This window comes from Equus caballus, chromosome 11 (assembly GCF_041296265.1).
Source record: "Equus caballus isolate H_3958 breed thoroughbred chromosome 11, TB-T2T, whole genome shotgun sequence".
NCBI lineage: Eukaryota > Metazoa > Chordata > Mammalia > Perissodactyla > Equidae > Equus > Equus caballus.
Genome location: NC_091694.1, coordinates 38,803,013 through 38,830,464, shown reverse-complemented (window position 1 = coordinate 38,830,464; position 27,452 = coordinate 38,803,013). Strand labels below are relative to the sequence as shown.

Sequence of the window (27,452 nt, the reverse complement as noted above, 5' to 3'; positions counted from 1 at the left end):
CCGGCTCTGCTTCAGCTCTGGCAGCTGCCCAACTCCTGGTTCCCAAAGGAGGATGCAGATAAATTGAGGGACCTCGGGCCTAAATCCAACCTTTCGAGCTGCAGACTTGCTGATATATGGCCTGACTTCACTCGGCTCAGCCCTGCACAAATAAGCTTGATGTCATCACAGAGAAGCCTCAAAGGGAACCAGGAGGCATGACCTCTAATCTCCAACAGGGCCACTTTCTTGCTGAGTGACCCTGTGCCAGTCACTAGACCTCTCTGAGCCTTACCTATGATCAACTGTGAAACAGATACATGGTTGTCTTTCCACTTTCAGAGTTATCCTGAGGATCAAATAGCATCTTAGAAAGAAAGCACTGAAGATCTGGAACCAGAGTACCTGGTTCAAATCCCACTTCCACCAATCACTAGCTGAGCGACTTTGGGCCCATCCTTTAAACTTTCTGAGCCTCAATGTTTTCCATACAAAACAACAGAGCTACGAATGTTCCATATTTCACTGGGCTGTTGTGAAGACTGACAGGTGATTCGTGTGAAATGGTTAATTTAGAACAGTGCCTGGGAATTACTACGTACTCAGAAAATGTTAGCAATTATTAACAGGTTTTGTAAGCTACACCGAGCTGACCAAAGGGAAGAGATTCTGCTTTCTGACATAGGCTGGGTGTCTACAGTAGCTGACAGCCCACAGCAACAGCAGGAGCTAGCTGGGCGCCCGCCTCGATTGTAGCTCATCCCTCATACTCAGAACTCACTGACGTCAATGTGGATTTCCCAAAAAATCCTTTTGCTCTTGGATCCCTCGTCACTATGTTTTATCGCCAGCTCATCTCAGTAGTAATAAAAATAACACCAGCAACAAAATAGCTAACACTCTACATCTGGCCCAATTCTAAAAGTTTCACTTATGTTATGTCATTCAACTGCCACAAACAGTCCCGTGAAGTAAAGGCCGCTATTATTCTTATTTAACAGAGGAGGAAACTGAGGCCTGGAAAGAGTAAGGAATTTGCACAAAGTCGTTACTAAGGTCTGTTTTTAGTCACAGAACACCCCACTTCTGACACTAAATGTGTGGGTTTTCCCCTAGCACCGAGCAATTCTGACCCCGACCATTAGGAGTTAGCACAGACCCCACAGGGCAAGGGCTCATCTCACAAGACTTCCCCCCACTTCAGACGGCCATCAGGAGTCCAGGCCACCTGCACTTCTGACTAACTGGCTATAAATCAAGGATCCCCACGACTTCCTCCTCAAGTTCGATAATTTGCTAGAATGGCTCAAGGAAATCAGGAAAAGTTTAGTTACTATTGCTGGTTTATTATAAAAAATACAACTGAGGAGCAGCCACATGGAAAAGACGCATAAGGAAGGTACCGGGAGGGGGCATGATGCTTTTCCATGCCCTCTCCGGGTGTGCCAGCCTCCCAGCACCTCCACATGTTCACCAACCCAGAAGCTCTCTGGGTCCCTTCGTTTAGAGGTTTTTACGGAGGTTCCATTATGTTGGCATGATGGAGTCAATCACTGGCCATTGGTGAGTAACTCAGGCTCCCACCTTCAAACCACACGGTTGGTTCCTCTGGCAACCAGCCCCCATCCTGAAGCTATCTAGGGGCCACCAAGAGTCACTTCATTAGCATAAACTCAGGTATGGTTGAAAGGGCCTTAAGAAGAATAAAAATGATGTTCCTCTCATCCCCATCCCTCAGGAAATTCCAAGGATTTTTAAAGCTCTTGTAGCAGGAATAGAGGATGAAGACCAAATATATGTTTCTAATAAGAATTTGACTAAGTCGTCAAAAAATCACAGTCATGCAAGCCTGGAGCCTACACCTGTCTGGCACCAAATTCCACGCTTGCACCATAAGGCTAAAATATCTCCTTATGTAATTTCCTCAGGTGCCAGAGCCCCTTCATCCTTCCAACACTTGCCAGAATCCCCCGGTGCACTGGGCAGGGCCTTCTCCCTACCTTCCCAGCCCCTAGGGCGGGGTCTATCTATAGCCCCACCCATCCCAGCGATACCTCTAATTCATGTGCCTCTCAGTCTCCCCAGCCCCCATACAGAAGGAGGCCAGGCCCAACCACACCCAAGACTTGCTCTCTGGGATTGGATCCAGCACCCAGAATTTGTAGCGATCTCCTCTGGGAACCGCTTCTGGAGAAGCCGTGCATACTCACTTCCGGGGGCCAGGTCAATTAACAGCCACGTCAAGCCCTGGGTACCACCACCCACACACTTCCGCCCTCTCTCTGGATGCGCTGAATATCTGCTCTTTCGCCTCCAAAGATTCTTCCTCAGCACCATTCTTATTCCCGGCTTCTGAAACAGCCTCAAGGCCACACCAGTATTGGGAAAGGGGGGCGGGGGGGGGGGGGTGTTCTGCAGGCTGGATGTGCTGATTTGCGTCTATTATCAGGTCTTTCCAATGCCATCTGCCAAAGGTCCTCACCTCTGACCCCGAATATCTGTTCAGGAAGGAAATAAATCAAAGATGTTCAGAGTCGGAAGGAACTTTAGAGGTCATTAAATCCAGCTCTTTCCCTGACATTGATTCACCCCGACAGCATTGCCAATAAGCAACTGCATGGCCTCAGCTAGAGCTGATGACAGAGTGTGGGTCCTCTGAACACCCAGGACAGCTCCTCTCAGGCAGCTGATATCCACCCCTCTGAACTTCTGTCCCCACATCAGTGCTAGCTCTGCCCTCTGGCCTCGCACAAAGAAAGCCTCATCCCTCTTCTCTATGAAGAGTTTGAAGACAGCACTCATCCTGCCTTGAGTCATCCACTCCTCCTTTCAGGCTAACCAGCCTGGGTTCTTTCCTATGCCACTCATCACTCACGGTTTTGGTGACATATGAGGAGTATCACCCCTGGTCAGCCGTACATCTCTCACTGCCTCCTGCTTTATAGATGGGCCCGAGCCACTGCCAACATCAAAGGCAGTTGCCTCCTCCCTGTGGCTTGAAGCCAGACTGATGCACAGCCAGGAAGAAATGGCATTGAAGGCTGGTAGGAGGGTGGGAAGGGAAGTTTTCAAAGAGAGCGGCACTGGGAAACGATGAGAATGCAGGTGTTAATAAACGTGTGAGCTAGAATGTGAGCAACTTAGGGGGAGGCAGAAGCTGGAAGAATAGCAATAGTTCGGCTCTGAGGATATGGGCAACTTTGAGAGCGGCTTTCCTCAGGCAAAAAACTCCAAAGGGGAACAAACCAGCTGTGCCCAGAGGAGTGAATCCTAATCAGAGAGATGCTCATTTGAATTATGAAAAATCTCCCTTGGAAATTGTTACAGGCCTCAGTTGAGGACAGAGATCTAGAAAGTCCAAGGATCTTCTACTCCAAGATCTAGAAAGTCTTTTAAAGTCTTTTAAACCATGTACTTCTTTCTAAGCCAGACGTAGGGCCGTACGACTAGGCTATTCTCCCTGTTACCAGATGGAGAAGCTAAAACTAATGGCTACATAGGTTGGGTTCCATAGCAGAGCCTGACATGGGGTTTCTTGTCCAGGTGACTTATTGAGGGAATGACCTCAGGAAAAGCCTGGAAGGGAGGGAGGCATGCAGGATGGGGCAGGGAGAAAAGGTAAGCCAAGAAGTCTAGCTAAGCCTGATCCCATGGGAAGCTCTGAAGTGTGAATAGCACCGCAATTTGTTCCATCTTGAGGCCAGATGACTGGCATTTTGTACTCCTGTGTCACTGAGTCACTGGCCACTGGCTGCCCCCCGGCGGCAGGGAGGTGCATGCCTTCTCAGGCATCGCCAGGAGAGGCAGCAGCAGTGGACCAAGGGCATCCTCCTGTTCTTGGTGCAGATATGAGAGGTTAGGCGCTGTACCCCCAGCAGCAGTAAAGGGGTTCTGGAGGGAACACCAACAGCATCTTCCATAGATTCCCTTGCTAATTCATACGTGCATCTCTGCCCACAAGTGTGGGACCAGTGTGATGGAAACTCAGTCAGACTGACGAGCTGGAGCCAGACACAGAAAGGCCCATGGACAGCGTTTTGACAGTAGGGTCCGTGCTTCCCCGACCCCACTAGGGCACTGATGCTCAGTGCATCAGGATGTTATTGCTTCCACTGTACATATCTAAATAAAACAAGCAAACAAATGGATAAACATATCTGCTTACAAAATAACATCAACTCCCTCCCCCCAAATACAAATTAAAGTTGTAGTTTCGGCAAACAAATGTGAGATGAGAAAATAATTTTGATTATGTTCTATTGCATTAGAGTTCTACAGGCTGGCAAGTCCTTGGGAATCACCTGGTTCAGCCCCCTCATTTTACAGATGAGGAAACCGAGGCCCACAGAAGCTAATTACCCTGCCCAACGTTGTACAACTCAATCAACAGAAGTCATTAAATCCAGGCAAATACGTTCCTTCTGTGTTTCGTGCTTTATTTCTTCTGAGTATAAATTTCTACGGCCACCGAGGTAATCAACAGGGAATGGACCTGAATTATGAGAAAATAAGAGCTGGGAGATGGAAAGATGCTTTAGCATCCAACGGATGACACTTTTCGGAATACTGTTCCCAAATGAAGCTCAACTTGATAAACAGGCTTCTGTCACAGGCTTCAGGTATATCAAATACTGAACATATATTTCTGGAAGCATCCGCTACCCGGTAACCACTAAGCCCAGTCTGTACAGACTGGTTTTAAGTCCATTGCATGGGAGAAATGTGACATATGGAATTTCAAATTTGCAGAGGTGATGTAGGCCATTCGTTCCAGGTCATAATAGATCATGGGTCAAACGGCCTGGCTGGTTAAGCTTAATATTTCAACGCAGTTCCATCAAACCTAAACACTCAGACAGAAAAAGAGAAAGCACACGGTCCCCGTTCACATCTCTCTAGACCCAGGCAGTCTATTTTCGGTCTGATGGAGAGAATAGGGTACTGGTTACTTTAAAACATGAACAGCTCTACGCAGCAACACCTCTGACAGCAAACCTGGTGCTCAAAGCTACTAATTCAGTCCCTGGGAGATTTTTTTTTTTTTTAATGGAATCCCATATCAGTTCTTCCTACAGAAATCAGTAGCAAACTAGGATTCACTTTACAGAAAATTTTCTAGAACTCATCACTTCATTGAGGGAAGGACTTTCTGTAGAGAGGAAAAGGGAACCACTGTAGAGAGACAGAAAGGGACCAGTTCCCAATTCAATAGGCTGTCAGGTGGCTTTTTTCATCAGCAGTTCTGGAGGTCTCAGAGACACTCGTTCCCATAAGCAACCAGCCATGAGCCCAGTGGCCTGAGGAGGAGCTTCAGTTTTTCTTCGCAAGTAGATGGTGTGGGTCATTACAATAGTCAGATTGCAGTCATCGTCCTATCCCTCCATCACATCAGAGGAAACTCAACACATCCCTGAAACCTTTACTTCCAGAGTCACAACCTAAAGCTCTGTGAACAAGGAGATCCCAACCACAGCCTGGCACTACGGAGAACCATTCACACAGCCTGGCAGAGGTCGCCTCTCCAAGGACATGGCAAATGCTCACAAAACTTAAAAGCATCTTAAGGAATGTGCCTGATCATCTAATTTGTATTAGACACAACTTAGACCATTTTGACATAATGCCTAGACACGCCACAGGTGAGGGAGAGTTAGGGTCTACACTAGTGTGCTGAGACATGCTGGGATGGTCATGCAAGGAGAACCTCATGGTCATGGGCCTTATCCAAGGAGCAGGGTCAGGAGATTAATTTGGTGTCAACGGACACAACTCTGGTTCATCCTAGCATACATACAACATACAACATACAGTGGGACCAAGATGGCTTCAGGTAAATGCGCAGCTGGATTGTCAACAGAGTGCCATCAAAGCAGAGTAGCTGGTGTTCAGTCGGGCACATAAAGTCCAAGGAGGCTGAGTTAAGGGGGGCAGTTACCACCCTCTCTCTCACAAATCACCCCCGGGTGCTTCTGGCAGATGAGACAAAACACATCTCACAAAAGGGGTATTCATCAGACCCACTGAGACATATATTTGGATTTTATTTTTACTCTAAATGGACCTTTGAGGGAACCTCTAACACCCTGGACACTACCCAGGGAACCCAAGAAGAAGAGAGCAGGCTGATGCTGACTGGAGGTGCATACTGCATGCCAGACGAGGCGCCAGATGTACAGAAGGTGGGATCCCAGCTGTGGGGATGCACACAGGCACACACTCCGTGACCGAATGCAGCTACTCCCCAAATGCCAAAATAATACATGAAATTATATCTGGGATGCTATTATGGGCAATTTTTTCTTCCTTCTTTATTCTTCCCCACACTTCCCTAGTTTTCTCCCATGAGCATTGATTGTCTCTATAATCAGAAAGTATACTATTAAAATAATAACAATAATGAGACAAGTCATCCCAAGGCAGGTGGAATCCTGGGTACCTATACCGAAAAGGGAAGCCAAAGAATGGCTATTTCACTTTATATCCGCTCTAGAGTCACTTTACATTCAAAAACCATCAAGCCCACTTAACACACTCTGAAGACCCATTTTGAGAGCTTACCATGTGCTAAGCAGTTCTGAGGCCTGAGATTAAGTTAGTAAAGACATCATGCCTTAGAGGGAGGAGAGACAGAAATAGCCCAGGCATAAAAATCACCAGCAGTTAAAGAATTCAGGTATTAAATTAAATCATCTCTTTTAGTCTAAGGTCCCTTTTAATCTAAACACTTCATGATTATAACACAAGGAAACGCGTAATGACTGCTCCCACAGAGGAACAGGCCAAAATGCTGTTTAGAAGACACGGGAGGAAGAGATTAATTTCGATTATGCTCATGGGGAGAGGGATCAGCAAAGTTTTCTGGAAAAGGCTCTAGAGATATTAGAGCTGGATTTTAGAGGATGAGTAGGATTTAAATAAATAGACATGAAGACAGAGGTGCAAAAGGTAAAGAAGTAAGAAAGAAAGGCCCACGAGCAAAGGATTCTGGGTCAGTTCCGGAAACAGCAAGTAACTATTTAATTAACAAACCTGTCCTGGGATTTGTTGTGGGCAGGCCCTGTATTCAGCATGATGTTGGATTAGACAAGATTCCCATTCTCAACTAGCCCCCATCTGGAAGGGATGGGAAATAGGCCCATGCCCTCTCTGGTGGCCAGGATCTGGTCTGTCTTCATCATCACTGCTGCAGAGCAGGTGCTCTATCTGACTGACAAAGGAATGAAGGTGCACACACTAAGATGTCACACCGTGATGAAAGCTGTACGCATGGTACCCAGGTCACTCAACTCCTATCAGGGTTGGGGCAGCACGAGCTTCCTGGGCTGAGGTGAGGGGCATGAGCCGGAAGACGGAAGCCAAGATGGCAGATCAGGAGAGCATGTGCAGGCAGCAGAACCGACAGGAACGAAAGTACTGAGAGAAGTGAAAGTTCACCATTTTATGAGAATTAAGAATCCCACAAACATAGCCGTGGTCTGTGCTTTCAAGCTGGTGGTGAGTCACAGCACGGAAGAGTGGGAGGAGCCCTGGCCTGGAGTCAAGAGAGCCGGGGTCGAGCTCGGGCTCAGTCAGTACTCTTTGGAACACTAAGCAAAGCAGGGGCTGCCCTGTACTGGGCATGTGCCACGCGCTAGCTCTTGGCACACGTCGGCTCGCTGGATCACTGCAACTCCGGGTGGCAGATATTACTGTTCCTGTTTTAAAAGCAGGGAAAGCGAGGTTAGGACACTTGCCCAGCAGATAGGGGGCATAGTTGGAATTCCAGCTCTGAACTCTCCCCAGAGCCCACCTTCTTCACACACCTGCTCGTCCTGGAACAAGAAGTGAGTACAGATTAGCTACGGACCCACCAGCCTTGTGAAAGAATTCCACATAGGTGTGCTTCCCAAACCCTCACCTCCACATCTCTACAACACTGTGTGATACAGCTGAATAAGATCCACAGAAGGCCCTTAACTGGATGTCATTTTGGAGAGACCTTTTCTTCAGTGAGAAGAGACATGCTTTTCCTAAGAAATCACAATTTGAAAGCACAAATACATGCAATTATAGAAATCAGGTTGACTGTGCCAACTGAAGGGTCATTTGCATTCCTGAACTTGAAGGCAGAGGAACTCCAATGTGATGAGCAGAGAAACGTAAAACAGTCATGTTCTCGTCACACACAGTGGGGTTGCCCCCTGTCACCAAGAGTTAGCTATGGAACCCAACCGTGACCTCCACTCTAAGAACCCTATCTCCGTGAGGGTGAGCCTTAACGTGGGGCTCCAAAAGAAAAGGCAGCAACCGCCTCTCCTCCCCCTCCCTTTATCCTGATAGCATTACTCATCGACTGACTCCAAGAGGGGGCTGCAAACGGGGAAGGTAGGCTGGACAATAACAACCCTCCTACTAATGGTGATGATAACTCGCCTTACATCTGCACAGCGGTCACAATGTACAATAGGACTTCCACATATATTGTTTCACACGCCGCATCCTCCCAGCAGCCCTGTGAGTCAGACAGGCATGTATTACTATCCTATGTCACAGGAGCAAGTCAAGGCCTAGAGAAGGGACAAAATACGACCAGGGAATAAGCTAGAAAATGATGGAGTTGGGATTCAAACCTGTGTCTTCTTTCCCCTAATCTTAACCTCAGATCATCCAACATCATGGCCAGAGATACCCCACCCCTCGCCCCCGTCCAGCCTTCTCTCTCCCCACTTCCTTCCATCTGCTCTGGGTCGGTGGGGCAATCTCTGCTGAGTAGACACCGGGAAATCAAAGCTCTCTTCTGCTTTCCCAGGAAGGGAAAGTATGTGCCTATCTGAAGCCAGCTCATCCCAGATGAGGGCTAAGTGTGTACCTGCATGAGCACGGAGCACACCTGTTCCTACGGCAGTCAGAATTCCAAACCTGCCTTCCTGGGGACTTTCAACCTCCACAAACAGCCTTCCCCTCTTCTAGAATCATGGCTCGTTCACTAATTAAAGGGTATTATGCACTTCATTGCACACCAGCTAAGAACTTGGAATAAGGAAGCTTATGTGAAAGCATTAGTCCTGGAGATGGCAGTAGGTATGCTTTATAGAAAAAGAAAAACAGGAAAAGCGATTCACCTGTGACATCCCCTCCCCCTAGTAAGTCAGCCACAGCACTTAGAGAAAGAAGCCACCCAGCATAGGACAACCCCAAGCAGAGCCTAGTAAATAAGCCAAATGGATAGGGATGTGCAACAGAGAAAATGGATCATAGAAGGCCAGTGAACTGACTCCTCCAAGAGTCACCTGCAAGGCTCTCTGCTCCCATGTGGTGTGGGAGCCCAAGGACAAGGGCACCACACCCCATGCCAAAAGGGACAGGCAGTGGGAAGGATGACCCCTCACTGCAAGGTCTTACCACAAGCTGGGCATCGTGTCCCTTCTTTCAGAGGCTCAGCATGGCTATTGACTATGATCACAGAGCAAAAAGACCAGCCTCCCCACTGGGGACTCCTCCAGGTCTCCTGGAGTGGGGGCCCTTTTTGACACTCCCCAAACAGCCTAAAGACCCAGCCCTGAGGCTCACCCTCTTTTCAGTGCTGGGAGAAGACACACACAGAGGGCCAGTCCAAGGAGGAACACTCAACCAGGTCAGTCTTGAACTTGGTGAGGATGGCAGATAATGACATGACACTTACTAAGTAATAAACCACATCCACAGGCAACTTCGCCATTTGGGAGACATCAAAGGCTCAGGGAAGGCTTTAAGTCCTGATCTTTGGCCTCTTAGGGTCCTAGCAATTCAAATGATGGGCCAAGCACAAACCAGCAACCTAGGGTCAAAGAACCTTTACTTCTCAGTGGAACCTGGTCATGAATTGAGAGGAAGCCACTGGTTGGACTTGCAGCATGAGGATGCATGAGAACTCGGTCTAGGATCTGCTACTGACTGCAGTTTCTCTCTGTGCCACCCTCTCTCTGCCGTCTGTGTGTTCCATGTGTGTTCAGGCAGAGAGAGGAACAGCTGAGTGCATCCTGAGCTGCATGGTGCAGCGGGGAAGCTGAGCGTTGCCACGGCACTAGAAAGCACGGGGTGGAAGACAGGGGTGGCTTCAGCCTCCAAGAACGAGGCATTTTCCCCATCTCTCCCCACGCCACCTAAGACATCATGTGTGTGTGACATGGTTTGAGATCCTGTTTGCTTTATTCAGAAGGGCTTCTAGAACTGCTGGTCCCTTCCCCCGGCTCATGCCTGCTTCCTCTTTAGCATACATACACTACCCAGATTTTGCTTTGCTCTTCCTCACAATGTTGAAAACGGGTAATACAAAACAGCTCCCCCAGGAACCACAGCTCTATAGGATGTGAGAGGCAACTCCCCCTGGCACTCTGGGCTTTTCCAGAATCAGAGACAGCCAACAGCAAGCACACAGGCTGCAGGCAGAGGCTGGTTGTAGCATTAGAAGAAAGTCAGAGCGAGAGGCTGGTAGGCAGTGGATCTGAGAGCAGGTGGAGAAAGATGCCCCACAGGAAAGGTCGGGCATGTCTTCATTAAGCAGAGGGCCCTGGACAAGTGCTGATGACAGAGTCCAGTCCCTTTGCAACTGCTGCACCTGCCATCCAGAACTTACCATTGCAATTCGGCTCAAGGCTCTGAGACTCGAAAGTTCTTGATTCTCCCAAAGGCAGCTATGAGAGAAGCAGCCACACTGGGCTTCTGGAGGGTCCCGCAGCCCCTGATGCCCCAGACTTGCCTGGAAGCAAGGAATTGTCTGCCATTGCAGTCTGACCTGTTATGCCAAGTGATGCCCAGCAGCCCACTAACTGGGCAAACCAAGAGCCCTGGCAGCCTGTCTCCTCCCTGCCTGTCTCTCTCGGCCCCTCCAGGAAGCCCCATCCTGAACGGGAGCCACATCCCCCTCCGCTTTTCCTCTTTTCTCAGCTCCACACTCCTCCTCCAGGCTTTCTAATCCCACAGCTGCTCACCCCCTCCCCACACCACTCCTCTCTCATCCACAGTGTTAAGCGATTGTACATACAGCAAAACCGAGCCTTTGAGTTTCAAGCCGCAGCTCCTAGACAAGCCAGCCTGGACCTCTTCACCCTCACAGGCATCTCACCGACCATCCTACACACAGGCCTCCACCTGGACCCTCCCCTTCGGCCCAAACACCCTGGACATCTCTTTGCTTCCGACCTGCCAGCAGACCAGACAGAGCCCTGGGGTCCCCGGCCTCTCCTCTCTCCACACGGAGCTCAGAATCCGCACAAGAAAGGGAAGCAAAGAGACTTCCACACCTTTGCAGCTTCACCTGCTCCAGCAAGCTCCCCAAGCCACTGGAACCAGCCAGGCTGCCTGGGGCCCCACACTCCCTTCTCTGGCAGCTTTAGCTCCAGCCCAGCCCACAGGATGCAGCGCCTGATGCTACTTCCGAGCTTCGAGAGAGAGGGAGAGAAAATGCCACCTCGTCAATGACAAGCTGTTCCAATCACACAGCTCAGACACCAAGCGCCCTCGACAACGGACAACTCAGGCCTCCTCCCTGGGGTTGGCAGGAGGCCAACTAGGCACCTTTGGGGAAGAAATCCCCACGGCAAGCCCCCCATTCACCCTCCACATCTGACCAGACAACAGTGCTGTATCCCAGCAGGCAGACTTTTCCAACCAACTTTGGCCAACTACCGTCTTGGCCTTCAACTGAGGCACTATTCTCTCTCCTGCTCCAAAGCACAGGGAGACTCCGAACCAGGCAAGAGACCACCGGCGTGGCACTTCTCAAGACGACCAAGCCCAAGAGTGAGCCCAAAGCCAAGTACTCACTGTGGTGAAGTCCTGGTGGCCGCACTCCTGCCCCTTGAACTTGCAGTAGAGCATCATATCCTTCAGGTCGTGGCCCACGCGGTGTAGGAACTCCAGCATGCTGAACTGCTTGGGCTTGTAGTGTTTGAAGTTGGCCTTCTGCCGCAGGGCCTCCAGCACCGTGGGGTCAGCCAGGTGCGGGTCGGGGATCTGCAGGTTGACATCGAGCAGGGCCAGCAGCTCCCCAGCGTGGTACAGGTCATTGGTGGTGAGCCTGGAGAAGCGGAAGCCATTGAGGTTGCAGAGGGTCACCGCTGGGAAGACCAGGCTTTGGGCCACCACCTCATCCACCTTGGTGACATGCTGGTAGGAGAAGTAGTAGGAGACCCGCTCCGAGCTCTCCACCAGCAGCAGGCCCAGGGAGCCCACAAAGGCCACGGCCCAAAGCACACGCCGGATGGTCAGCGGCCCATACACGAAGATGTGGCGGATGCCGTGGAGGGTGGAGGTGTTGGCAAAGATCTGGATGCTAGAGGGCTGCAGGCTGCCCTCGCTGGGGCTCTCCTTGAGGTCCATGGGGACCCTGTGCAGTTCCGCAACTGGCTTCAGGTTGATCAAATTTCAGGGAAGAGTTCCCAGTCCTCAGGCTCTGCTCAAACCTTGACGTTCAAGGGAGAGAACGGCAGAGCGAGCATCAGGCCGGGGCTGTGAGTTTCTCCAGAGAGCCCAGCCGCACGCTGACAGGGGTGAGTGTTTATATAAAACCCATTCAAACTCTAGCTTCTGATTTTTTCCAGGCGATAAGGAGGGCTGGTTTTATTTAGGGAGACACCAAGGTGATGTGGAAGAGATGTGGGTGGGAAGGGAAGGCTTAGCCAATGGAAATAAAGTCCTCCCCCCTACACACGCCACTAGAGACAAGATTAAAAGCGAGAGCGAGGGAGAAAATGCTTAAAACAAGTCGCTCGGCGGCTCGGAGCCTGTTAACCAGCGCATAGTGCCCCGTGTTAACCATCCTGGGGATGTCAGGGCTGCCACGCTGATGCACTGCGGGCGGGCGCAGCGGCAGAAGCCTTCCCAGCCGCCGCCGCCGCTCGGTTCCTCTCCCCGTGCTGTTTTGGACTCCGGATTCCGTTTCTCGCCACCGGCCTCCGTCCCTCCTCTCCTCCTCCTCCTCCTCCTCCTCCTTCTCCAGGCCCCCTTTTTTGGGCAGAATTCCGAATGCCGGCGGCCGCGGCTAGCGCCTTGGAGAGGAGGCAGCGCGCTGCCGCGGAGAGGCGAGGACCGGGAGGCTGGGAAGGATGCGGGGGCTCGGACCGGCTCTCGTCTGTCCCCCGCCTCCCGGAAGAAAAGCGAGACCTAGAGGGCGCAGAGCGAGCCGGCCTCCCTCGCCCGCTCCTCCACCAGGCTGTTGGGGGGGAAGGGCGGGGCGAGGGGGGAAGGGCTGGTGGGGGCTGGGGGCCCGGCGAAAGTTTCTTTGTGGCCTTTTTTGGAGGGAGCTAGTGGGGGCTTCTCGCCGAAGGTGGAGAACGAGCCCTGCGAGTGAGGACGTGACACCCCGCCCCCATAGATGGCAGGGAGGCACTTGATAAACTCGCCTGAGCCAGGTGTGGGGGTGGAAGCAGCATTCCATTGCAGCAACGTCTGCTCCCAGATCAGACTCAGCTGGGGTTCCAGAGGGGAGATGCTGAAAACGGGGAAGGAAAAGGAGCAATCTAAAACCAGAGTGCCTCTGGTGCTGGTGGGAGGAGAATATCCCAAGGAGCCGGAGCCCCCCCTGAGATGAAGAGCCAGGCGCCCCTTGGGGACCCCGAGAAAGAGCAACAAGTAGTCCCCTCCGCCGCAGAGCTATCAGGAGAGTCTGTATCTGAAGAAGGAAGACAGCTGGGGTTCCAGGTAGGGCTGGCTGCGTACTTCGGGGTGTGTGCGTGTGTATGTGTGTGTGTCTGCCCCAGGATTTGCCCGATGGAAGCACAGCTGGAGCAAAGAATTGGGCTTTCAGCCGCCTACCTCCTTTTTCCTAAAAATCCCCTGGAAATCGGCCCCCTGCTAGGAGGTGGGTGTGGCTTGCCCCATGCCTGGGATCAAATGGCTGGAACCTTTAGAATCAATGATGCTAAATCCCCACCAGGAGGGAAGGACCTGGAAGGTTCCAGTGGCCAACCCAGTGCACACTGCCAGGCTGGGGCAGAGCCACATGAAGGCGCCTTGTGGAGCCACCCTGGTGTTCCCAGAGCATGCCAAGCTTAAAGCTCCTTGGAAGATAGTTCGGAAGAAGGCAGCTTAGGGAATGTCCCTCTTGGTTTGTATCTACTCTGAAATATTTCTCTCTCCCATCTGCCCTCTTGCTAAACCAGATCCAAACTGAGAAGAGTGTCCGACGCACTCTGAGGCAGCACGTGGCATTAAATTGGTGGGTTATTCACCGTGGGAGCTCAAAAGACAGAAGCATCACCTGTAAGCACAAACGACAGAGGCTAGTCAACCTCATGCATGTGCCATCCTGCAGGTCTCAGACCCCTGCCTATGGGGCTGCCTAGATGGGCACAGGGTTTTCGGATAACAATACCAAAATTAACCAAGAATCTATTATATGATGTGAGGTGAGGGTGTCACCATCTCATTGAACCCTTTCAACCATCTTGACAGGTGTGTGTTGTTGTTATTACCCCTTTATACAGACGAGGAAACTGAGGCTCAAGAAAGTAAGGTGCCCTGACCAAGCCACACAGCTAGTAAGTGCCAGAGCTGGGGCTTGAACTCAGGCACGTTTTCCTGCAAAACATAGGTTCAAAAGCAGACCCAAACACTCCTCCCCAAATTTAGGAAGGGGGTAAGCATTTCTACCCCAGTTGCCTCATCCACTCACACACACACACACACACTCACCCCATACCACACACGTGCCAGTTCCCCCTTCCACACATGTGAAGCAGCCCTCTTCCTTTCCTCTTCTCCACCAAGCCACATCCCTATTGTCCATGTTTTCACAGGTTGAGGTCCCTCTCCTACAGGAAGACTTCCCTGATGACACTCTCTAATCTTTGGCCCATCAGCCTGTTGAACTGTAACTCTGTACCAGACACTGTATTGGTTTTGGGGAAACAAAGAGGGGTGAAACACATTTCCCACGCTCAGTAACTCAGGGTTCAGTGGGGGTGGAGGCGGTGTTGGTTCATAAACTGGCCCCAGTACAAGGAGGGCAAGGAGAGAGGGAAGAAAGAGGCAGACCTCTCCTGATTGGGAGGTGGCAGGTTTAATAAGCAAGAGGGCTTATTAAGGAGGCTTATCTAGGGCCACTGTAAATGAGAAGATCTCCACAGCTGCCTGCCAGGATCTTAAAAGTTTATAAAGAGTCCTTAACTGAGTTCAGTCACGTACACAGTCCAGATGGTCCCAAGACACCTTACTCTCCCAAGGCTGTGTCCTTGGGGCAGCTTCTAGTGTGGGGAAGGCAGCAGAATGCACATTCCAAGGACAGGGTGGGGGTGAGGACCCTAGATGGCTACTGGGTGCACCTCAAGGGTCAGCCGGTGGTGGTCATGACCTCTCGATTACCTCCCCGAACGCTCCACGCCTTGTGACCCAGTCTTACAGTCTCACACGCCCCCTCTTCCATAATGTGCCCTGAGAGGTCAGCAAGGAGTTTCACCAGCATGGAGGTGCTCATTTTTGGTGGCTGTCTGGCTACACTAGAGGCAGACGCCATAGCAACAAGACAGGCACATTCAAGAGAAAACACAGATTAAGATAGTGATTCCCAAAACAATATTTTCCACCAAGAGCCCCATGATCCAAACCGCTGGTTTATTAACTCCCCCAAGTTGGGGGTGGGATCACTCAGGGCGTTCACCCATGTCCTCATGTGGTTTAATAAAGACGCCACATTAGCAGACTCATCAGATGTGAACACTCAACATTCTGTTTGGGTAATGGCACAGGTGGCTCCTTGCAAGGCAGGAATAATGTCCAAGGCCATCCTATCAATAGAGAGATTTCAGTGTCCAGTAAGGACAGGCTTTGTCAGCTGTCGTTCAAGGCTTGCTGAGTGAATTTAGTAATGGCTTCTATGTGTGCTATAATGTCGTCCAGGTCAATGGAGGGAACGAAGACGCAGCCAAATCATCGTACCAATGGGAAACAGAACGTGTCCACTTGGCCTAGAGGACAGGAAGCTTGGCAGTGTTAGGAACCTAACTGGCTGTGCATACACACACGTTGGCCAGGGGAGGCAGCACTGTCAGGCTTGAGGAGACGGACCAGGGGCAGGATATGCCAGACCAGGACCCCCACCTTCCCCCCTCTTTCAATGGTGCATGTTCCACTCCGAGTGTAGTGCGTTTCCACCAGTCCGGCTTGCAGCAGAACAACAGGATCCCAGTGAAGATTAAGTAGCTCCGCCTCACCCAGGGGTGTGAAGTAACTCACTCATCCTGGTGGGACGTCACATTGCAGATTCCAGTACATAACGCCTGTCCCCGGCGTGCTGGGGCTTGGTGTTCTCAGCAGCATAGAACGTTGATCCATGGTGAGAGTCAGGGCACTGGCTGTTTCCCACGACTTCCATACCTTCATGGCATGGGATGTCTCAGTAGGGGTCCCCAGTCTGGCATACGGGAGACAGGCCCTACCAGTTGATCATTCAAAGGTATTCAAGCGTGGGACGATACTTTAGCCCACCCAGCCAAGTTGGGTTCACCTGTTAATAATTTAATCTGCTGCTTTCATATTCCATTTTTTCTTTCCATGAACCTACTACTTGCAGGTTTTAGGGGAGATGCAACCCCCATTCAAGGTTGTGTTCTTTTGCCCAGTCTTGCACATTATGACCTTTGAAAGGTGATTTCCGATCACTGTCTACTCAACGAGGATATCCATGTGTGGCGCTGAGTTTCTCTAATCCCCTAATGGTGGCAGCCTGATTTGCGTGGGGATGGGGGAAACCTTGGGTTAGACCAGATGCAGTGTTCACACAAACTAGGGAGTGTTTAGGACCTTCTCTCGGAGAGAGGGGGCCAATATAATCAATTTGCCAATGTCTCACTGATTGGCAGCTCTGGTGGGTGGCCCCCGACTCCTTTACAGTTGCTTTGGGCATCGTTTAGAACACCCAGGACTTGCTGTTGCTGCATTAACCAAGTCACTGTATGTCAAGGACAATCCGGCATCCTTGGCAATATATGATCCAACCCGGGCACTGTGGTGGCCACTCTTCCTATGCCCCCAATCTTCTGTATCTACTGATGGATCAGTTGCTAAGGCTTCTACCCTGGCTAGAGTGTCAGCTTCCTGATTGCCAGGAGGGGTCAGAGCATTATAAGCAGGGACGGGAAAACAGTGAGGATTGACTCAGGCTCTTGCAGGTGAACCCAAATGTCTTTCCACCTATCCTGACCCCACAAGGGCTTATTCACGATCATCCACCCCTCAGTTTCCCATTATCCAAGCCGTAGGGTTAATCCCTTTAGAACAGCCCAACTGTCAGAGCAGAGGGTTAACAGCCAGGGCTCAGGAGTGACCACCGGCCAACCTGCTCTGTGTTCAGCCCTCTGGCTGTTGTGGTCTGTTCCTGTTTCCAAGAATCCGTATAGCAGGCGTCGGTGGGAATTTCTCCACTCCCTCCCTACAGGCTGCAGGGGCCACCACCAGAAGAGAGGCAGGGTCATTTGGAGAACCTACATACTCTACAGGGCCTAGGAGCACCCACATTTCTGTAGATGGTGGACTGGTGGAAAGGGTGCTCCTCTCCTGCAAATAGGCATGCCACTTAGTCAAGCTGGGAGTTTGAGCCATGGCAAAGGGCGTCGATGGAACATATTCTCAACCCAGCAATGGAATGGGCCCATTTTACTGATGGGGGAAGCAGAACAGAGACAGGCTTCTGGCTACCATCCCACGACACAGCGAGACATGCTATGCAGGTAGCCTTGGGGAAGCACTTGAAAGGTGCATTGTTGCTCCTCCCGTGTGACAGCAAACTCATGTGTTATCAGATCTGTACTCGTCAGAGTCTTTCCATGAATCTCCTTGAAGATGAAGCACTTTTGCAGGAACAGCTGTGCAAAAGCATCAGAGTAAACATAGCCGTCTGTAAATGACAAAAGACTTTAAAGTGGCACGGTTAAAAATTCGAGGAGAGTTCATTATAATGCAATTGATGAGGAAATTTGGGTATTTGTAGTACATCCTTTTTAAAATTATGAGTGATAGCAGGATACCTGGACACACCAGATTTTTAGAAATTTCATATCAATATATCCTAAAGGAAGTTTAGCATCACTTATTTGATGATGCTTCCCATGTGATTTAATGTATCGAATAAGTCTAATTAGGTTAATATCTTTCATAAGGAGAGAGAACACATCTTTTGAGATGTTCCAGGTGTCCTCTGGAAAAGCCCAAAGTTAGTTCAAGGTCAACAAGAATTCATTTAGAATTTGATTTTTGGGAAGTCAAAAATATCAAAATGTTTTAAAACACTTGATTAAATAGGATATAGGTCACTGTGAAATAATACTTTGTTATTCATGTAACCAGAGTGACAATTGAAGATTCCAAAGGCAATGACAGAAAGTTATATAGTTTAAAAAAACTTAGCACTTCTAGTAGAGAAGACTCTGTTTTTTTAAGTAACCAAAGACCTGATAAAGATAACTTGAAGCACAGGAAATTATTTTGATAAAACACAGAATCTTTGTTTTCTGGGCAGATTGCTTAAAAGGTTAAAAAAAAAAAAACTTTTCACCATACCATCAACAACAGACCAAGAGTCCAAGAAAACTTTGTCCTTTTAGCAGATGAAAGAAAATTAAGTTTTACATAAGTACACTATTTATATTAAAGCTTATTTTTTAAAGCCAATTAAATAGAGCTCTTACAAATTAATTTTGACAATACCTTCTGGACGTAGAAAAACAATTAGCTGTATGGTTTATATACAAACATCAGATATTCCAGGACCCTTAGAAATGCCTTTCAAGAATTTCATTCATTAAGCATTCCTCTCTCCAATCAGATTTACAACACCTATTCACTTAGCACTCTGCGTATGTGTAGGGGTTTGGGGGACTGGGTTTACATTGGGTCGTTTGGCCCAGACTTTCAGGCTCTGCCATAATTGTGTGTAATTGTGGTCTTTTTGATGAAGGCAAAATGTTACGTATATGTCTAAACATTAACTTTAAAACATAAACTTTTCAGGGGCCAGCCCAGTGCTGCAGCGGCTAAGTAGACACGTTCTGCTTCTGTGGCCCAGGGTTTGCCGGGTTGGATCCTGGGTGCAGACCTGGCACCACTTGGCAAGCCATGCTGTGGTAGGCATCCCACATATAAAGTAGAGGAAGATGGGCACTGATGTTAGCTCAGGGCCAGTCTTCCTCAGCAAAAAGAGGAGGATTGGCAGTAGTTAGCTCAGGGCTAATCTTCCTCAATAAATAAATAAATAAATAAAAACTTTCCAGAGAAATTGTAACTAAACATATACTTTCCAGATAAAGCCACTTACAAACCAGGCAGTTTAACCCCCTATTAGACAATGTGCCCAGATCTTTGCTGTAATAGATGTATTCACTTATGAATAAATGAATAAATGAACACGTTGATGAACTCCCTTTCTCTGACGCTGAGGCTGCTTTTCTGAGATACAAGGAGGGGGACCCTCTTCCAACTCTGGGGAGCCCGGGGTCTGCCCGGAGCCCGGAGCCTGGGGCCCGGGGAGGGTGAGAGCCTCCAAGGGCAGCTCCCGCCTCCCGCAGCGGTGACAGGCAGAGGGTTAGGAAGCTGAAATCTACCATCAGCTTGAATGCTAATTTGCTACTTAACATGAACCAGCTACGTGCGCTGCCACCATCACTCCCTAATTAAAAAAACAAAAAGAGACATTCTTTTCTAATATGCAGATGGCATTATTATTTCCAACTCAGAGGGCTCAATATACAACTTTTCCTCCTGACTCGTCATTGCCATAAAGAAAGGTTAAAGGTCAACTATTGTAAACCAGTGTTTCCCTGCTGTTGGCTGGTTTGTAAATAAACATCTCGAGCAACAACCAGTCCCATTTAGTTACCTCAGTGTACACTTAGCAAATAATTTGTTATGAAGGGTATACCAGGGAGGGGCATAAAGCAAAGCCAGATATTTAATGCAGACCTTATTGAGATTTTATTTGTAGTTGTTTTATTTTTTTTCCAGGAGAAAACTACAGAAGCCAGTCCACACAGTGTGGACTTTGGGGGCTCAGCTGCCAGTTGGTCTGAGCCCTGGAATGGACTTGCTGTGTGGCCTTGGGAAAACCATGTAGCCTCTCTGTTCTGTTTGTTTGTGCTAAATCATTGCTGAGGCTTCCTCCTGCACCAGTTTTCCATTGCCGCTGTGAGTGGACATGAGTCTTGACCAAATCATAAGTGCCTAGTTACTGGGATAAAAATGAGTTAGAATCTGGGATTCTGGTCCTTAACCCCGTGTCACCATCTGCTGGAGCAGTGTGATGACAGGGCCAGGTGAATCAGAGTCACCCAACACTTGTTATACACGCAGATTCCTGCTCTGCTCCCTCTCCCACTACCCATGCCCCACTGAGTCCAAACCTCGAGGGCGGGGCCTAGAAGGCCCCCTTCCTTTATGGGTTCATGGAGGGCAGAACAGCGACCCCACCCGGAGCCAGCCATGCATCAGTAGCTCTTCCTATGTATCAGGCATGCCAAGGTGGTTTCTGGAATCTTGTGCTTGTATTTCCCTCTGCCTAGAAAGATTTCCCATATGGCTGGTTTCTTCTCATGTGTCACCTGCTCAGAGAGGCCTTGGCTGGCCTCCCCGTCTCTACTCACTATCCCATCACGTGTTTCCTTTTCTTCTCAGCACTGTCATTTTCTGAAGTTCATCTCATCTCCTTGTAAATTATCTGTTGCTCCTACTGGAACATAGACCTCCCATCCCCCCCCACCCCGACTCCCACCCCCAGGGGCAGAAACCCTGCCTGGCTTATTGGAGGCTATACCCCAGCACGAGGCCCATGGGAGGTCTCAGTAATATAAGAATTCATGAATAAATGGACACTGGAGGAATCCTCTTATCTCTGATGCTGAAGATGCTTCTCTGAGATGCAAGAATGGACACCCTCTCCCTACCCTGGGGGACCTAGGCCTGCCCTGGGCGCGGTTTCTGAGGAAGACGAGGGGCACCTCCTGCCTCCCCACCATGACCATTGCTTCCCCAGCACCCAGAGAAGACCTCAGTGGAGCCAGAGCCGCGCATCCAGCAGAGTCTCAGCTGGGGTTATAGGACAGGAAAACCTTGACTTCAGGGGCTGTGGACTAAGTTCTCCTTACTTCATCGTCTCCAAAACCATGGGTGCCAGTGAAGCTGAGGTTAGATGTGAACTGAGTGCTGCTTACCCACCAGATCTTCCCTGCCGCCTGACTTTGACTGGACGGCTGACCTTGACACTTCCCATACAAGCTTCTCTCTACTTTGCTAACCTGATAGAACAATGATGTCATAAAGAAACAAATAGTAGGTGTTTAATAAATGCTTGCCAGTGTGAAATAAGGAAGACAATTGCATGAGGACCTCCAAACTCTTCCTTACCCTCCATCTATTTATTGATAACCATAAATTAGTTTGTAAGGTGAGCCCTCATCCCTTAGTACAGAGTCAGTGGCTTCTTTCTCTTATTAGCTTTCAGCGAGACACATCTACATACAGTTCCTTCGTCACGAATACCTGCCCCTCCAGGTAGGCCGAGGAGAGGCCTCTGGACCACACCTGACCACACCTTTTTCAATCCTGAAGGCCTCTTAACGCAGTCCCACTGTTTAAAGGCACCCAAGTCCTCTGCCGTATAAACGAAGCAGGCCTGGCTCAAATCTACCCCATGGATAGCAGAAGGCACCCAGGGCTCAGAGGCCTTGATTTCTGCTTTGATTTCATGTCATTTTCCTTCTCCTCCCGGCTGTGAATGTCCCCCCCAGCCCACCTCTCTCCTGTCCACCCTCTGCTTTGTGTTTTCCTTCTCCCTATGTTCTTTATTTCACGTTTGTGTCCTTATGCATCCTCCTCTTTGTGACTGCCTCTGCCCCTCTTTCCCCCGGGGAAGGAAGCAGAAGAAAGAGACCATCGCTGTTTGTTTTCTCCCTGTCTCTCAGTCCCTGGAGCCGTCTGCCTCCCACATAGGGACGGATAACAGAGGGGCCCTGAAGTCAACCAGCCACAGCAGGCTTTCAACAAAAACTTTATCAGCACCACCACCGCGGCCATAGGAGAGCTGGCACGCGCCAGAACAGCAGCTAAGGAAAACAGCGCCAGAAGCTGGTCCCGCCTGCTTTGGAGTGGAGCTTCCTCTCCCCCTTGTGGTTACAACTGTTCTGATCTTCGGGAATGGGTCATTGGCAGTGGTGGTGTTTTATCCTACCTTGAGCTCTCTGCTCCTTACACAACCTCCCTGACTCATCGATCCGCTCTCGCCGACCTGCCTACCTTCTTGTATCAGTGCCCCCCGCCCCCTGCTCCCCCTGTTCATCCTTCTGCTCCTTTTAAAAGGTGCTTCAGTGTACATGGATCCAGCACGCTTCACTTGTGCAACTATTTTCGTTTGAGCACTTTTCTGTATCTCCTGAACGCATTTTTAATTCCATTTATTTACTCCCGATTTCTTTCAGAAAACAACATGAAATAAAAGTAATAACTGAGGGAAACAGGATGGAGGGAAAAAGGAGCAATGCATTTATGTTTATAATCTTTTTCTCCGCATCGATACGCATCCTACTATAAATTCATTACGCGTGTTTTCATGTGTCCAGCCCTGTGGTGGATGCTATGCAGGATGCAGAAGATGTGCAGAGCCTAGCCCCTGTGCTCATGGAGCTTTTCGTCTCATGGGAAAGGCATTAATAAAGTCTTCCATCTGTGTCACCCTCTCTAACAGGCATTATCCTGTTTGCATCTCAGGAGCAGAAGAGGGATCAGCATTTCCTTGATATGAAGGAGGAAACTGAGCCTTAGAGGGTTGAAGGACCTGAGGAGACAGCAGGGGGATTGGGGCTCAAGTCCCAGTGTCCTGACTCCAGGTTTCGTGTTCTTCCCACTCTGCCGTTATTCTCATCCAGCTTCCTCTGCAGACACTTCATAGAGCTGTGACACGGGAAGCAGCGTGGCAGTGCCTCATCGACTGGCCGTGACAAGGAGAATTGACTCTCGGGATAAGGAAATCAATGAGGGCTGAGGAGAGCAGCAAGGAAGGAGAGTAGAAGATGGAGCTGGAGGAAACTGTAGGACTTGGCCAGAGGCCTATCGAGGGAGAGCCTTCCAGACTCCGCGGGTCCTTGTGTGTGTTGTCCAAAGGGCCACAGAAAAGCCACCAGACACTGTGTTTTCAAGAGCTTATGGAAGCAGTGAGAACGAGGTAAATGTATTCTCCCTCTATCTCTGTATATGCAAATACAAATATATACATATGTATACGTGTCTCCTTTTCCTGTGTCTGATTACACATTCAATTTAGCAAGGATTTATTGCCTGCTAATTTTGGTATGGGCACTGTGATGAAGCAGTGTTGACGGATACCAATAAATAAGAGACATTGTTGTTGTGGGAATTGGTAATCGAGAGGACGTGGCCAGTGGTTGACCCGCGAGCTGGACCTGGGCAATCGGATGCTCCTCACCCCATCCCCTGTCCTTGGAACGTACATTCTGCCCACCGCTCCCACAGTGGGAGCTAGTTTCAAGGACACAGCCTTGAGAGAATAAGCTGTTGTTGAGACCCTCTGGACAGTGTAGGTGATTGAGCCCAGTTACAGCCTCTGTATAAACTTTTAAGATGCTGGCAGGCGGGTGCGGAGATCTGCTCGTCTTGCGGCAGCCCCAGACAAACCTCGTTAGTAAGTTCCCTTGCTTACTAAACCTGCCACCTACCAGTCCAGAGTGTCTGCCTCTCTCTTCCCTCTCTTCTTGCCCTCTGCGAATACAGGGGCCAGTTTGCAAGCCAACAATTGTCCCCAAGGGGTGGGCAGAGCAGAGGTCTGTGCGTACAGCAGAGAGCTCTGGATTGTGGGATACCAGGGGACATGGCATCGGAAAGTCCTAGCATGTTTCTCTGTACAAATTGGATTGTCATGGAGGAAAGGGAATCCACATGCATTGGGAACAAACATCTCATTTCGTCCTGTGAGGTGATTCTGCCCATTTTACAGACAAGGCGACTAAGGCTTAAAGAGGTTCAGTAAATTACCCACGGTCCCACCGCAGGTGTGAGAATGAGCATCCAGGAAGTGTCCAGGGTCACTGAATCATGCTGCCGCCCGTGTACCTCAGGAGGCGGTGGAGAGCTGTGCTCAAGGGTTTAGGTGCTGGTGTCAGACAGCTGTGCGTTTAAGTCCTGGATCCACCACATACTAGCTCTGTTCCTGGAAGCATGCTGTGTAACTTGTCTACACGGTGGTTTGCTCATCTGTCAAATGGGGAGAGTCCCAGTACCCGCCTCTTAGACTTGATGGAAGGATCTGATGAGCTAAATCATGGAAAGCACTAGTAAGTATCTAAGAAAAGCTCAGTAACCATAGCTGCCAGTATTATTATCACTGTTGTCGAAAGGAGACCTAGATGACATGGAGCCACACTCTGTGGACTTGTGATTTTTCTTTGGTCCCCATGCAGAATGAGAAGTGTGCAGTCAGGAACCGGGGTTAGACGTGAGAGCAGTTTCGCGGCGCAGCATCGATATCCATAAGCCAGCGTGCAGGGAGGTCCCACGGACGAGCAGAGGAGTCTCCCGCCGGGCTCAGGGCCTTTCCCCCGAGCCGGGTGGGGACACTCTGAGAAGGTTATTTCTACCCTATGATGCCTTGCTGGAAGGTCCCCTGGCCCCAAAAGTGCTGTGATTCTGAACTCCCCCTCCTTTGTGGAAACACGCGAGCCACAGGATCTGTGCTTTTGACCTCTGTCTACTCAAGCCCCGAAAGAGCCCCATGAAAGAATCTTATTTTGCTTTCAGAAGAAAGTGTGATCAAGCGCTGCCCGGGCCTCAGCTGTTTTCACATCTATTTTATCTTGACCTGCAACAGCCCTGCAGGTACAGTGATGCTCATCTGACAGGTAAGGCACCTGAGGAGCAAGGAGGCTCATTCATTTGTTCGCAGTTGGGACGGAATTTTGAGCAGTAGGAAATAGCAGGTGGGTGTGCATCTGTCAGAATTCTCCAAAGGAGTGTTAGAGGTGGTTGGCAAAATGGAGAAGCTTCAGACAGTCTGTTTGTCTGAACAGGAAATGAGAGAAACGTGGAGAATTATTGCCTTCCCATCTGAGAGTAAAATCTAACGCCCTTTCTCTGTCCCGCACCTATCACAATGGAGCGTCCCCAATATTTCTTACATTGCTTATTTCTCTCTTGTATTGTCTGCCTCCCCAGCTAGAATATGAGCTCCTGAAAAATAAAGATTTGGGGCTGCCTTATTCACACAGTTTCCTAGCACCAAAATGAGCTCCTGCCACACGGTAGGGACTCGATCAATATTTCTTAAATTAATGAATGAATCTTAAACTATTGTGCTTCTTGATTTTCCAGAAGCATCCCTGGGTCTTGTAGTTTTTTGTTTAACAGAGATATCCAACCAAAGGAGAAGAATTTCTTTAAAAAGTAACAAAGTCTTGGGGCCGGCCCAGTGGCGCAGTGGTTAAGTGCACATGTTCTGCCTCTCGGCGGCCCCGGGTTTGCCGGTCCGGATCCCGGGTGTGGACATGGCACAGCTTGGCAAGCCATGCTGTGGTAGGCATCCCACATATAAAGTGGAGGAAGATGGGCCCGGATGTTAGCTCAGGGCCAGTCTTCCTCAGCAAAAAGAGGAGGATTGGTGGCAGATGTTAGCTCAGGGCTAATCATCCTCAAAAAAAAAAAAAAAGTAACAAAGTCAGGCTTGTAAGTTTCTGAGTGTCTTGTTCTATCATCCCCTCCCGCAAACAGGAGACTTGTCCTACTAACTTTGAGGATGTACAATATGTTCTATTGACAGTATATCCTCAAGGGCCAGCCGAGAGCTTGATACATTGGAGAGATTCAAAACTAGGGGGGAAAAAAAAGGATGGACTCAAAGAAACAAAGCTTCAGCACCTATTCACCTTTTTATTCAAATGGTCACTGATTTACTCGCACGTGCCAGGCTCTCGGGAATGATGGACGTCCACAAGGCAGTCTCAGCCCCCACCCTCCTCGGGCTCAGTCTAGTGCTTCTGCGCAAACAAGCTTCCAACAGTCACGTATTCTCTGATACTGAAAGATGGACCACAGGCCCTTAAAAAAAAGAAAGAAAAAGAAGGCTTCACAATCGCATCCCTGTGTTTCTTGCCAAAATGGACCAGAAACCAGGAGCAATTATGTGGAAGCCATTCCTGCAAAGCCCATTTGCACCCAGAGTTCCAGTTGGAACTTGAGTTACACTCCAGAGAGGTCATTAGTTGCTGTAGACACGTTACTGAGGGCAGTGGTGCCCTTTCCAGTCTGGGATGCCCTCAGTCAAGTGTGATAGCAGGAAATGGGGGTCAAAATAATTAACCTCGTGTGACTTGACAGGACTCCTGGCAAAATCACCCATATGCTCTTAATGTTGCTTTCAGTAGGATAATCTAAAGATATCTGTATCTTCAAAAGGCTCTTCTTTTCTCACCCCCCCCACCCCCTCCCGCCTATTTTTTTCCCCTGGCTCTCCATCCACACATCTTTGACTTACTCTCTCTCCTTGATTCCTTTCTCCCTCCCCACCCATCACAGGTACTGCTGGTGATGGTTTTGTTGGGTTTTGAGCACCATAATCCTCACACCAGGCCGTAAATCTCAGGAGAAAACCAGCATTTCTCATTTTGTAAAGACATTTTTTTTTACTTTGTCTCAATCAAGTCCGTTTCACAATCCCAGATTTCCATGCACTATACTCACAACCAAATAATCCATTTTACCACTCAGCCTGAGGCTGCCACAGGCATTGCTGCAACCTTCCATCTAGCTAAGGACCAGCCTGCCTTTGGGAGTCAGCTCTGGGTTCAAACTCTGTGTCCACCACTTGCTATTGTATATGGACCCTCCAATTGCTCATCTGTGAAATGAACATGATGATATTTACCAGGTCGTAAGAAATAAATTGGAGAGGCACCTGAAGTTTCCCTCAGAGTGTGGGTTTCAATGAGCCTTAATTCCATTCCCTCACCCATCCATCCATCCTCTTCATTCAACAAATGTGTACTGAAGTCCAACTAAATGCAGTGTCGGGCGCTATATAAATTCTGTAACTGGTATGACCTATTCCACCCATTTGGGGTACAATTATATTCACGTGTTTTTGTTGTTGTGAAATGAATCACTGAGGTCATTTCTCCTAATAAGAATCTTCCTCACTCTTGCTGTTATTGTATTTTCCCCTGTCCTCATTCCCACCACTTATCCAAGAACTCCAGGGCTTCATCAGTCAGTTGAATATCCGTATGGTTCCCTCAGACTACAAGTGCAATTGCCCCTCAGCACCACAAGAGGTCACTGTTGAAGAATGGTCTCCAGTGGGTCCAGAGACACTTGCCCACTATGGCTGAGATAATGGCCACCCTGCTGGCCTAGACCATTGCACAGGCTGCAATGGGGAGCTGTGCTTAGGCCTAGGTTATAGGTCTACTAATCCAGAAGCACACATGTTCGGCCATTGTCCTAAGCCTGTGCGCCATGCCAGGGGAGTC

The 27,452-nt window shown here is 49.4% G+C and overlaps 1 protein-coding gene and 1 long non-coding RNA gene across 2 annotated transcripts in view; one reads left to right on the top strand and one right to left on the bottom strand.

Moving 5' to 3' along the window:
* ASIC2 (acid sensing ion channel subunit 2) overlaps positions 1 to 12,592 on the bottom strand; it is a 996,512-nt gene extending 983,920 nt beyond the window's left edge. The window contains exon 1 of the mRNA NM_001195635.1: positions 11,764 to 12,592. Coding sequence (NP_001182564.1) covers positions 11,764 to 12,318 — 555 coding nt within the window. The 5' untranslated portion in view covers positions 12,319 to 12,592. The remainder of the gene's footprint in view (positions 1 to 11,763) is intronic.
* An 802-nt stretch (positions 12,593 to 13,394) lies between these two features.
* LOC138916174 (uncharacterized) lies at positions 13,395 to 23,203 on the top strand. Its single transcript, XR_011423041.1, has 2 exons — positions 13,395 to 13,638; positions 22,664 to 23,203. It is a non-coding gene; the product is annotated as an uncharacterized lncRNA (long non-coding RNA).
* The last annotated feature ends 4,249 nt before the right edge of the window (positions 23,204 to 27,452 follow it).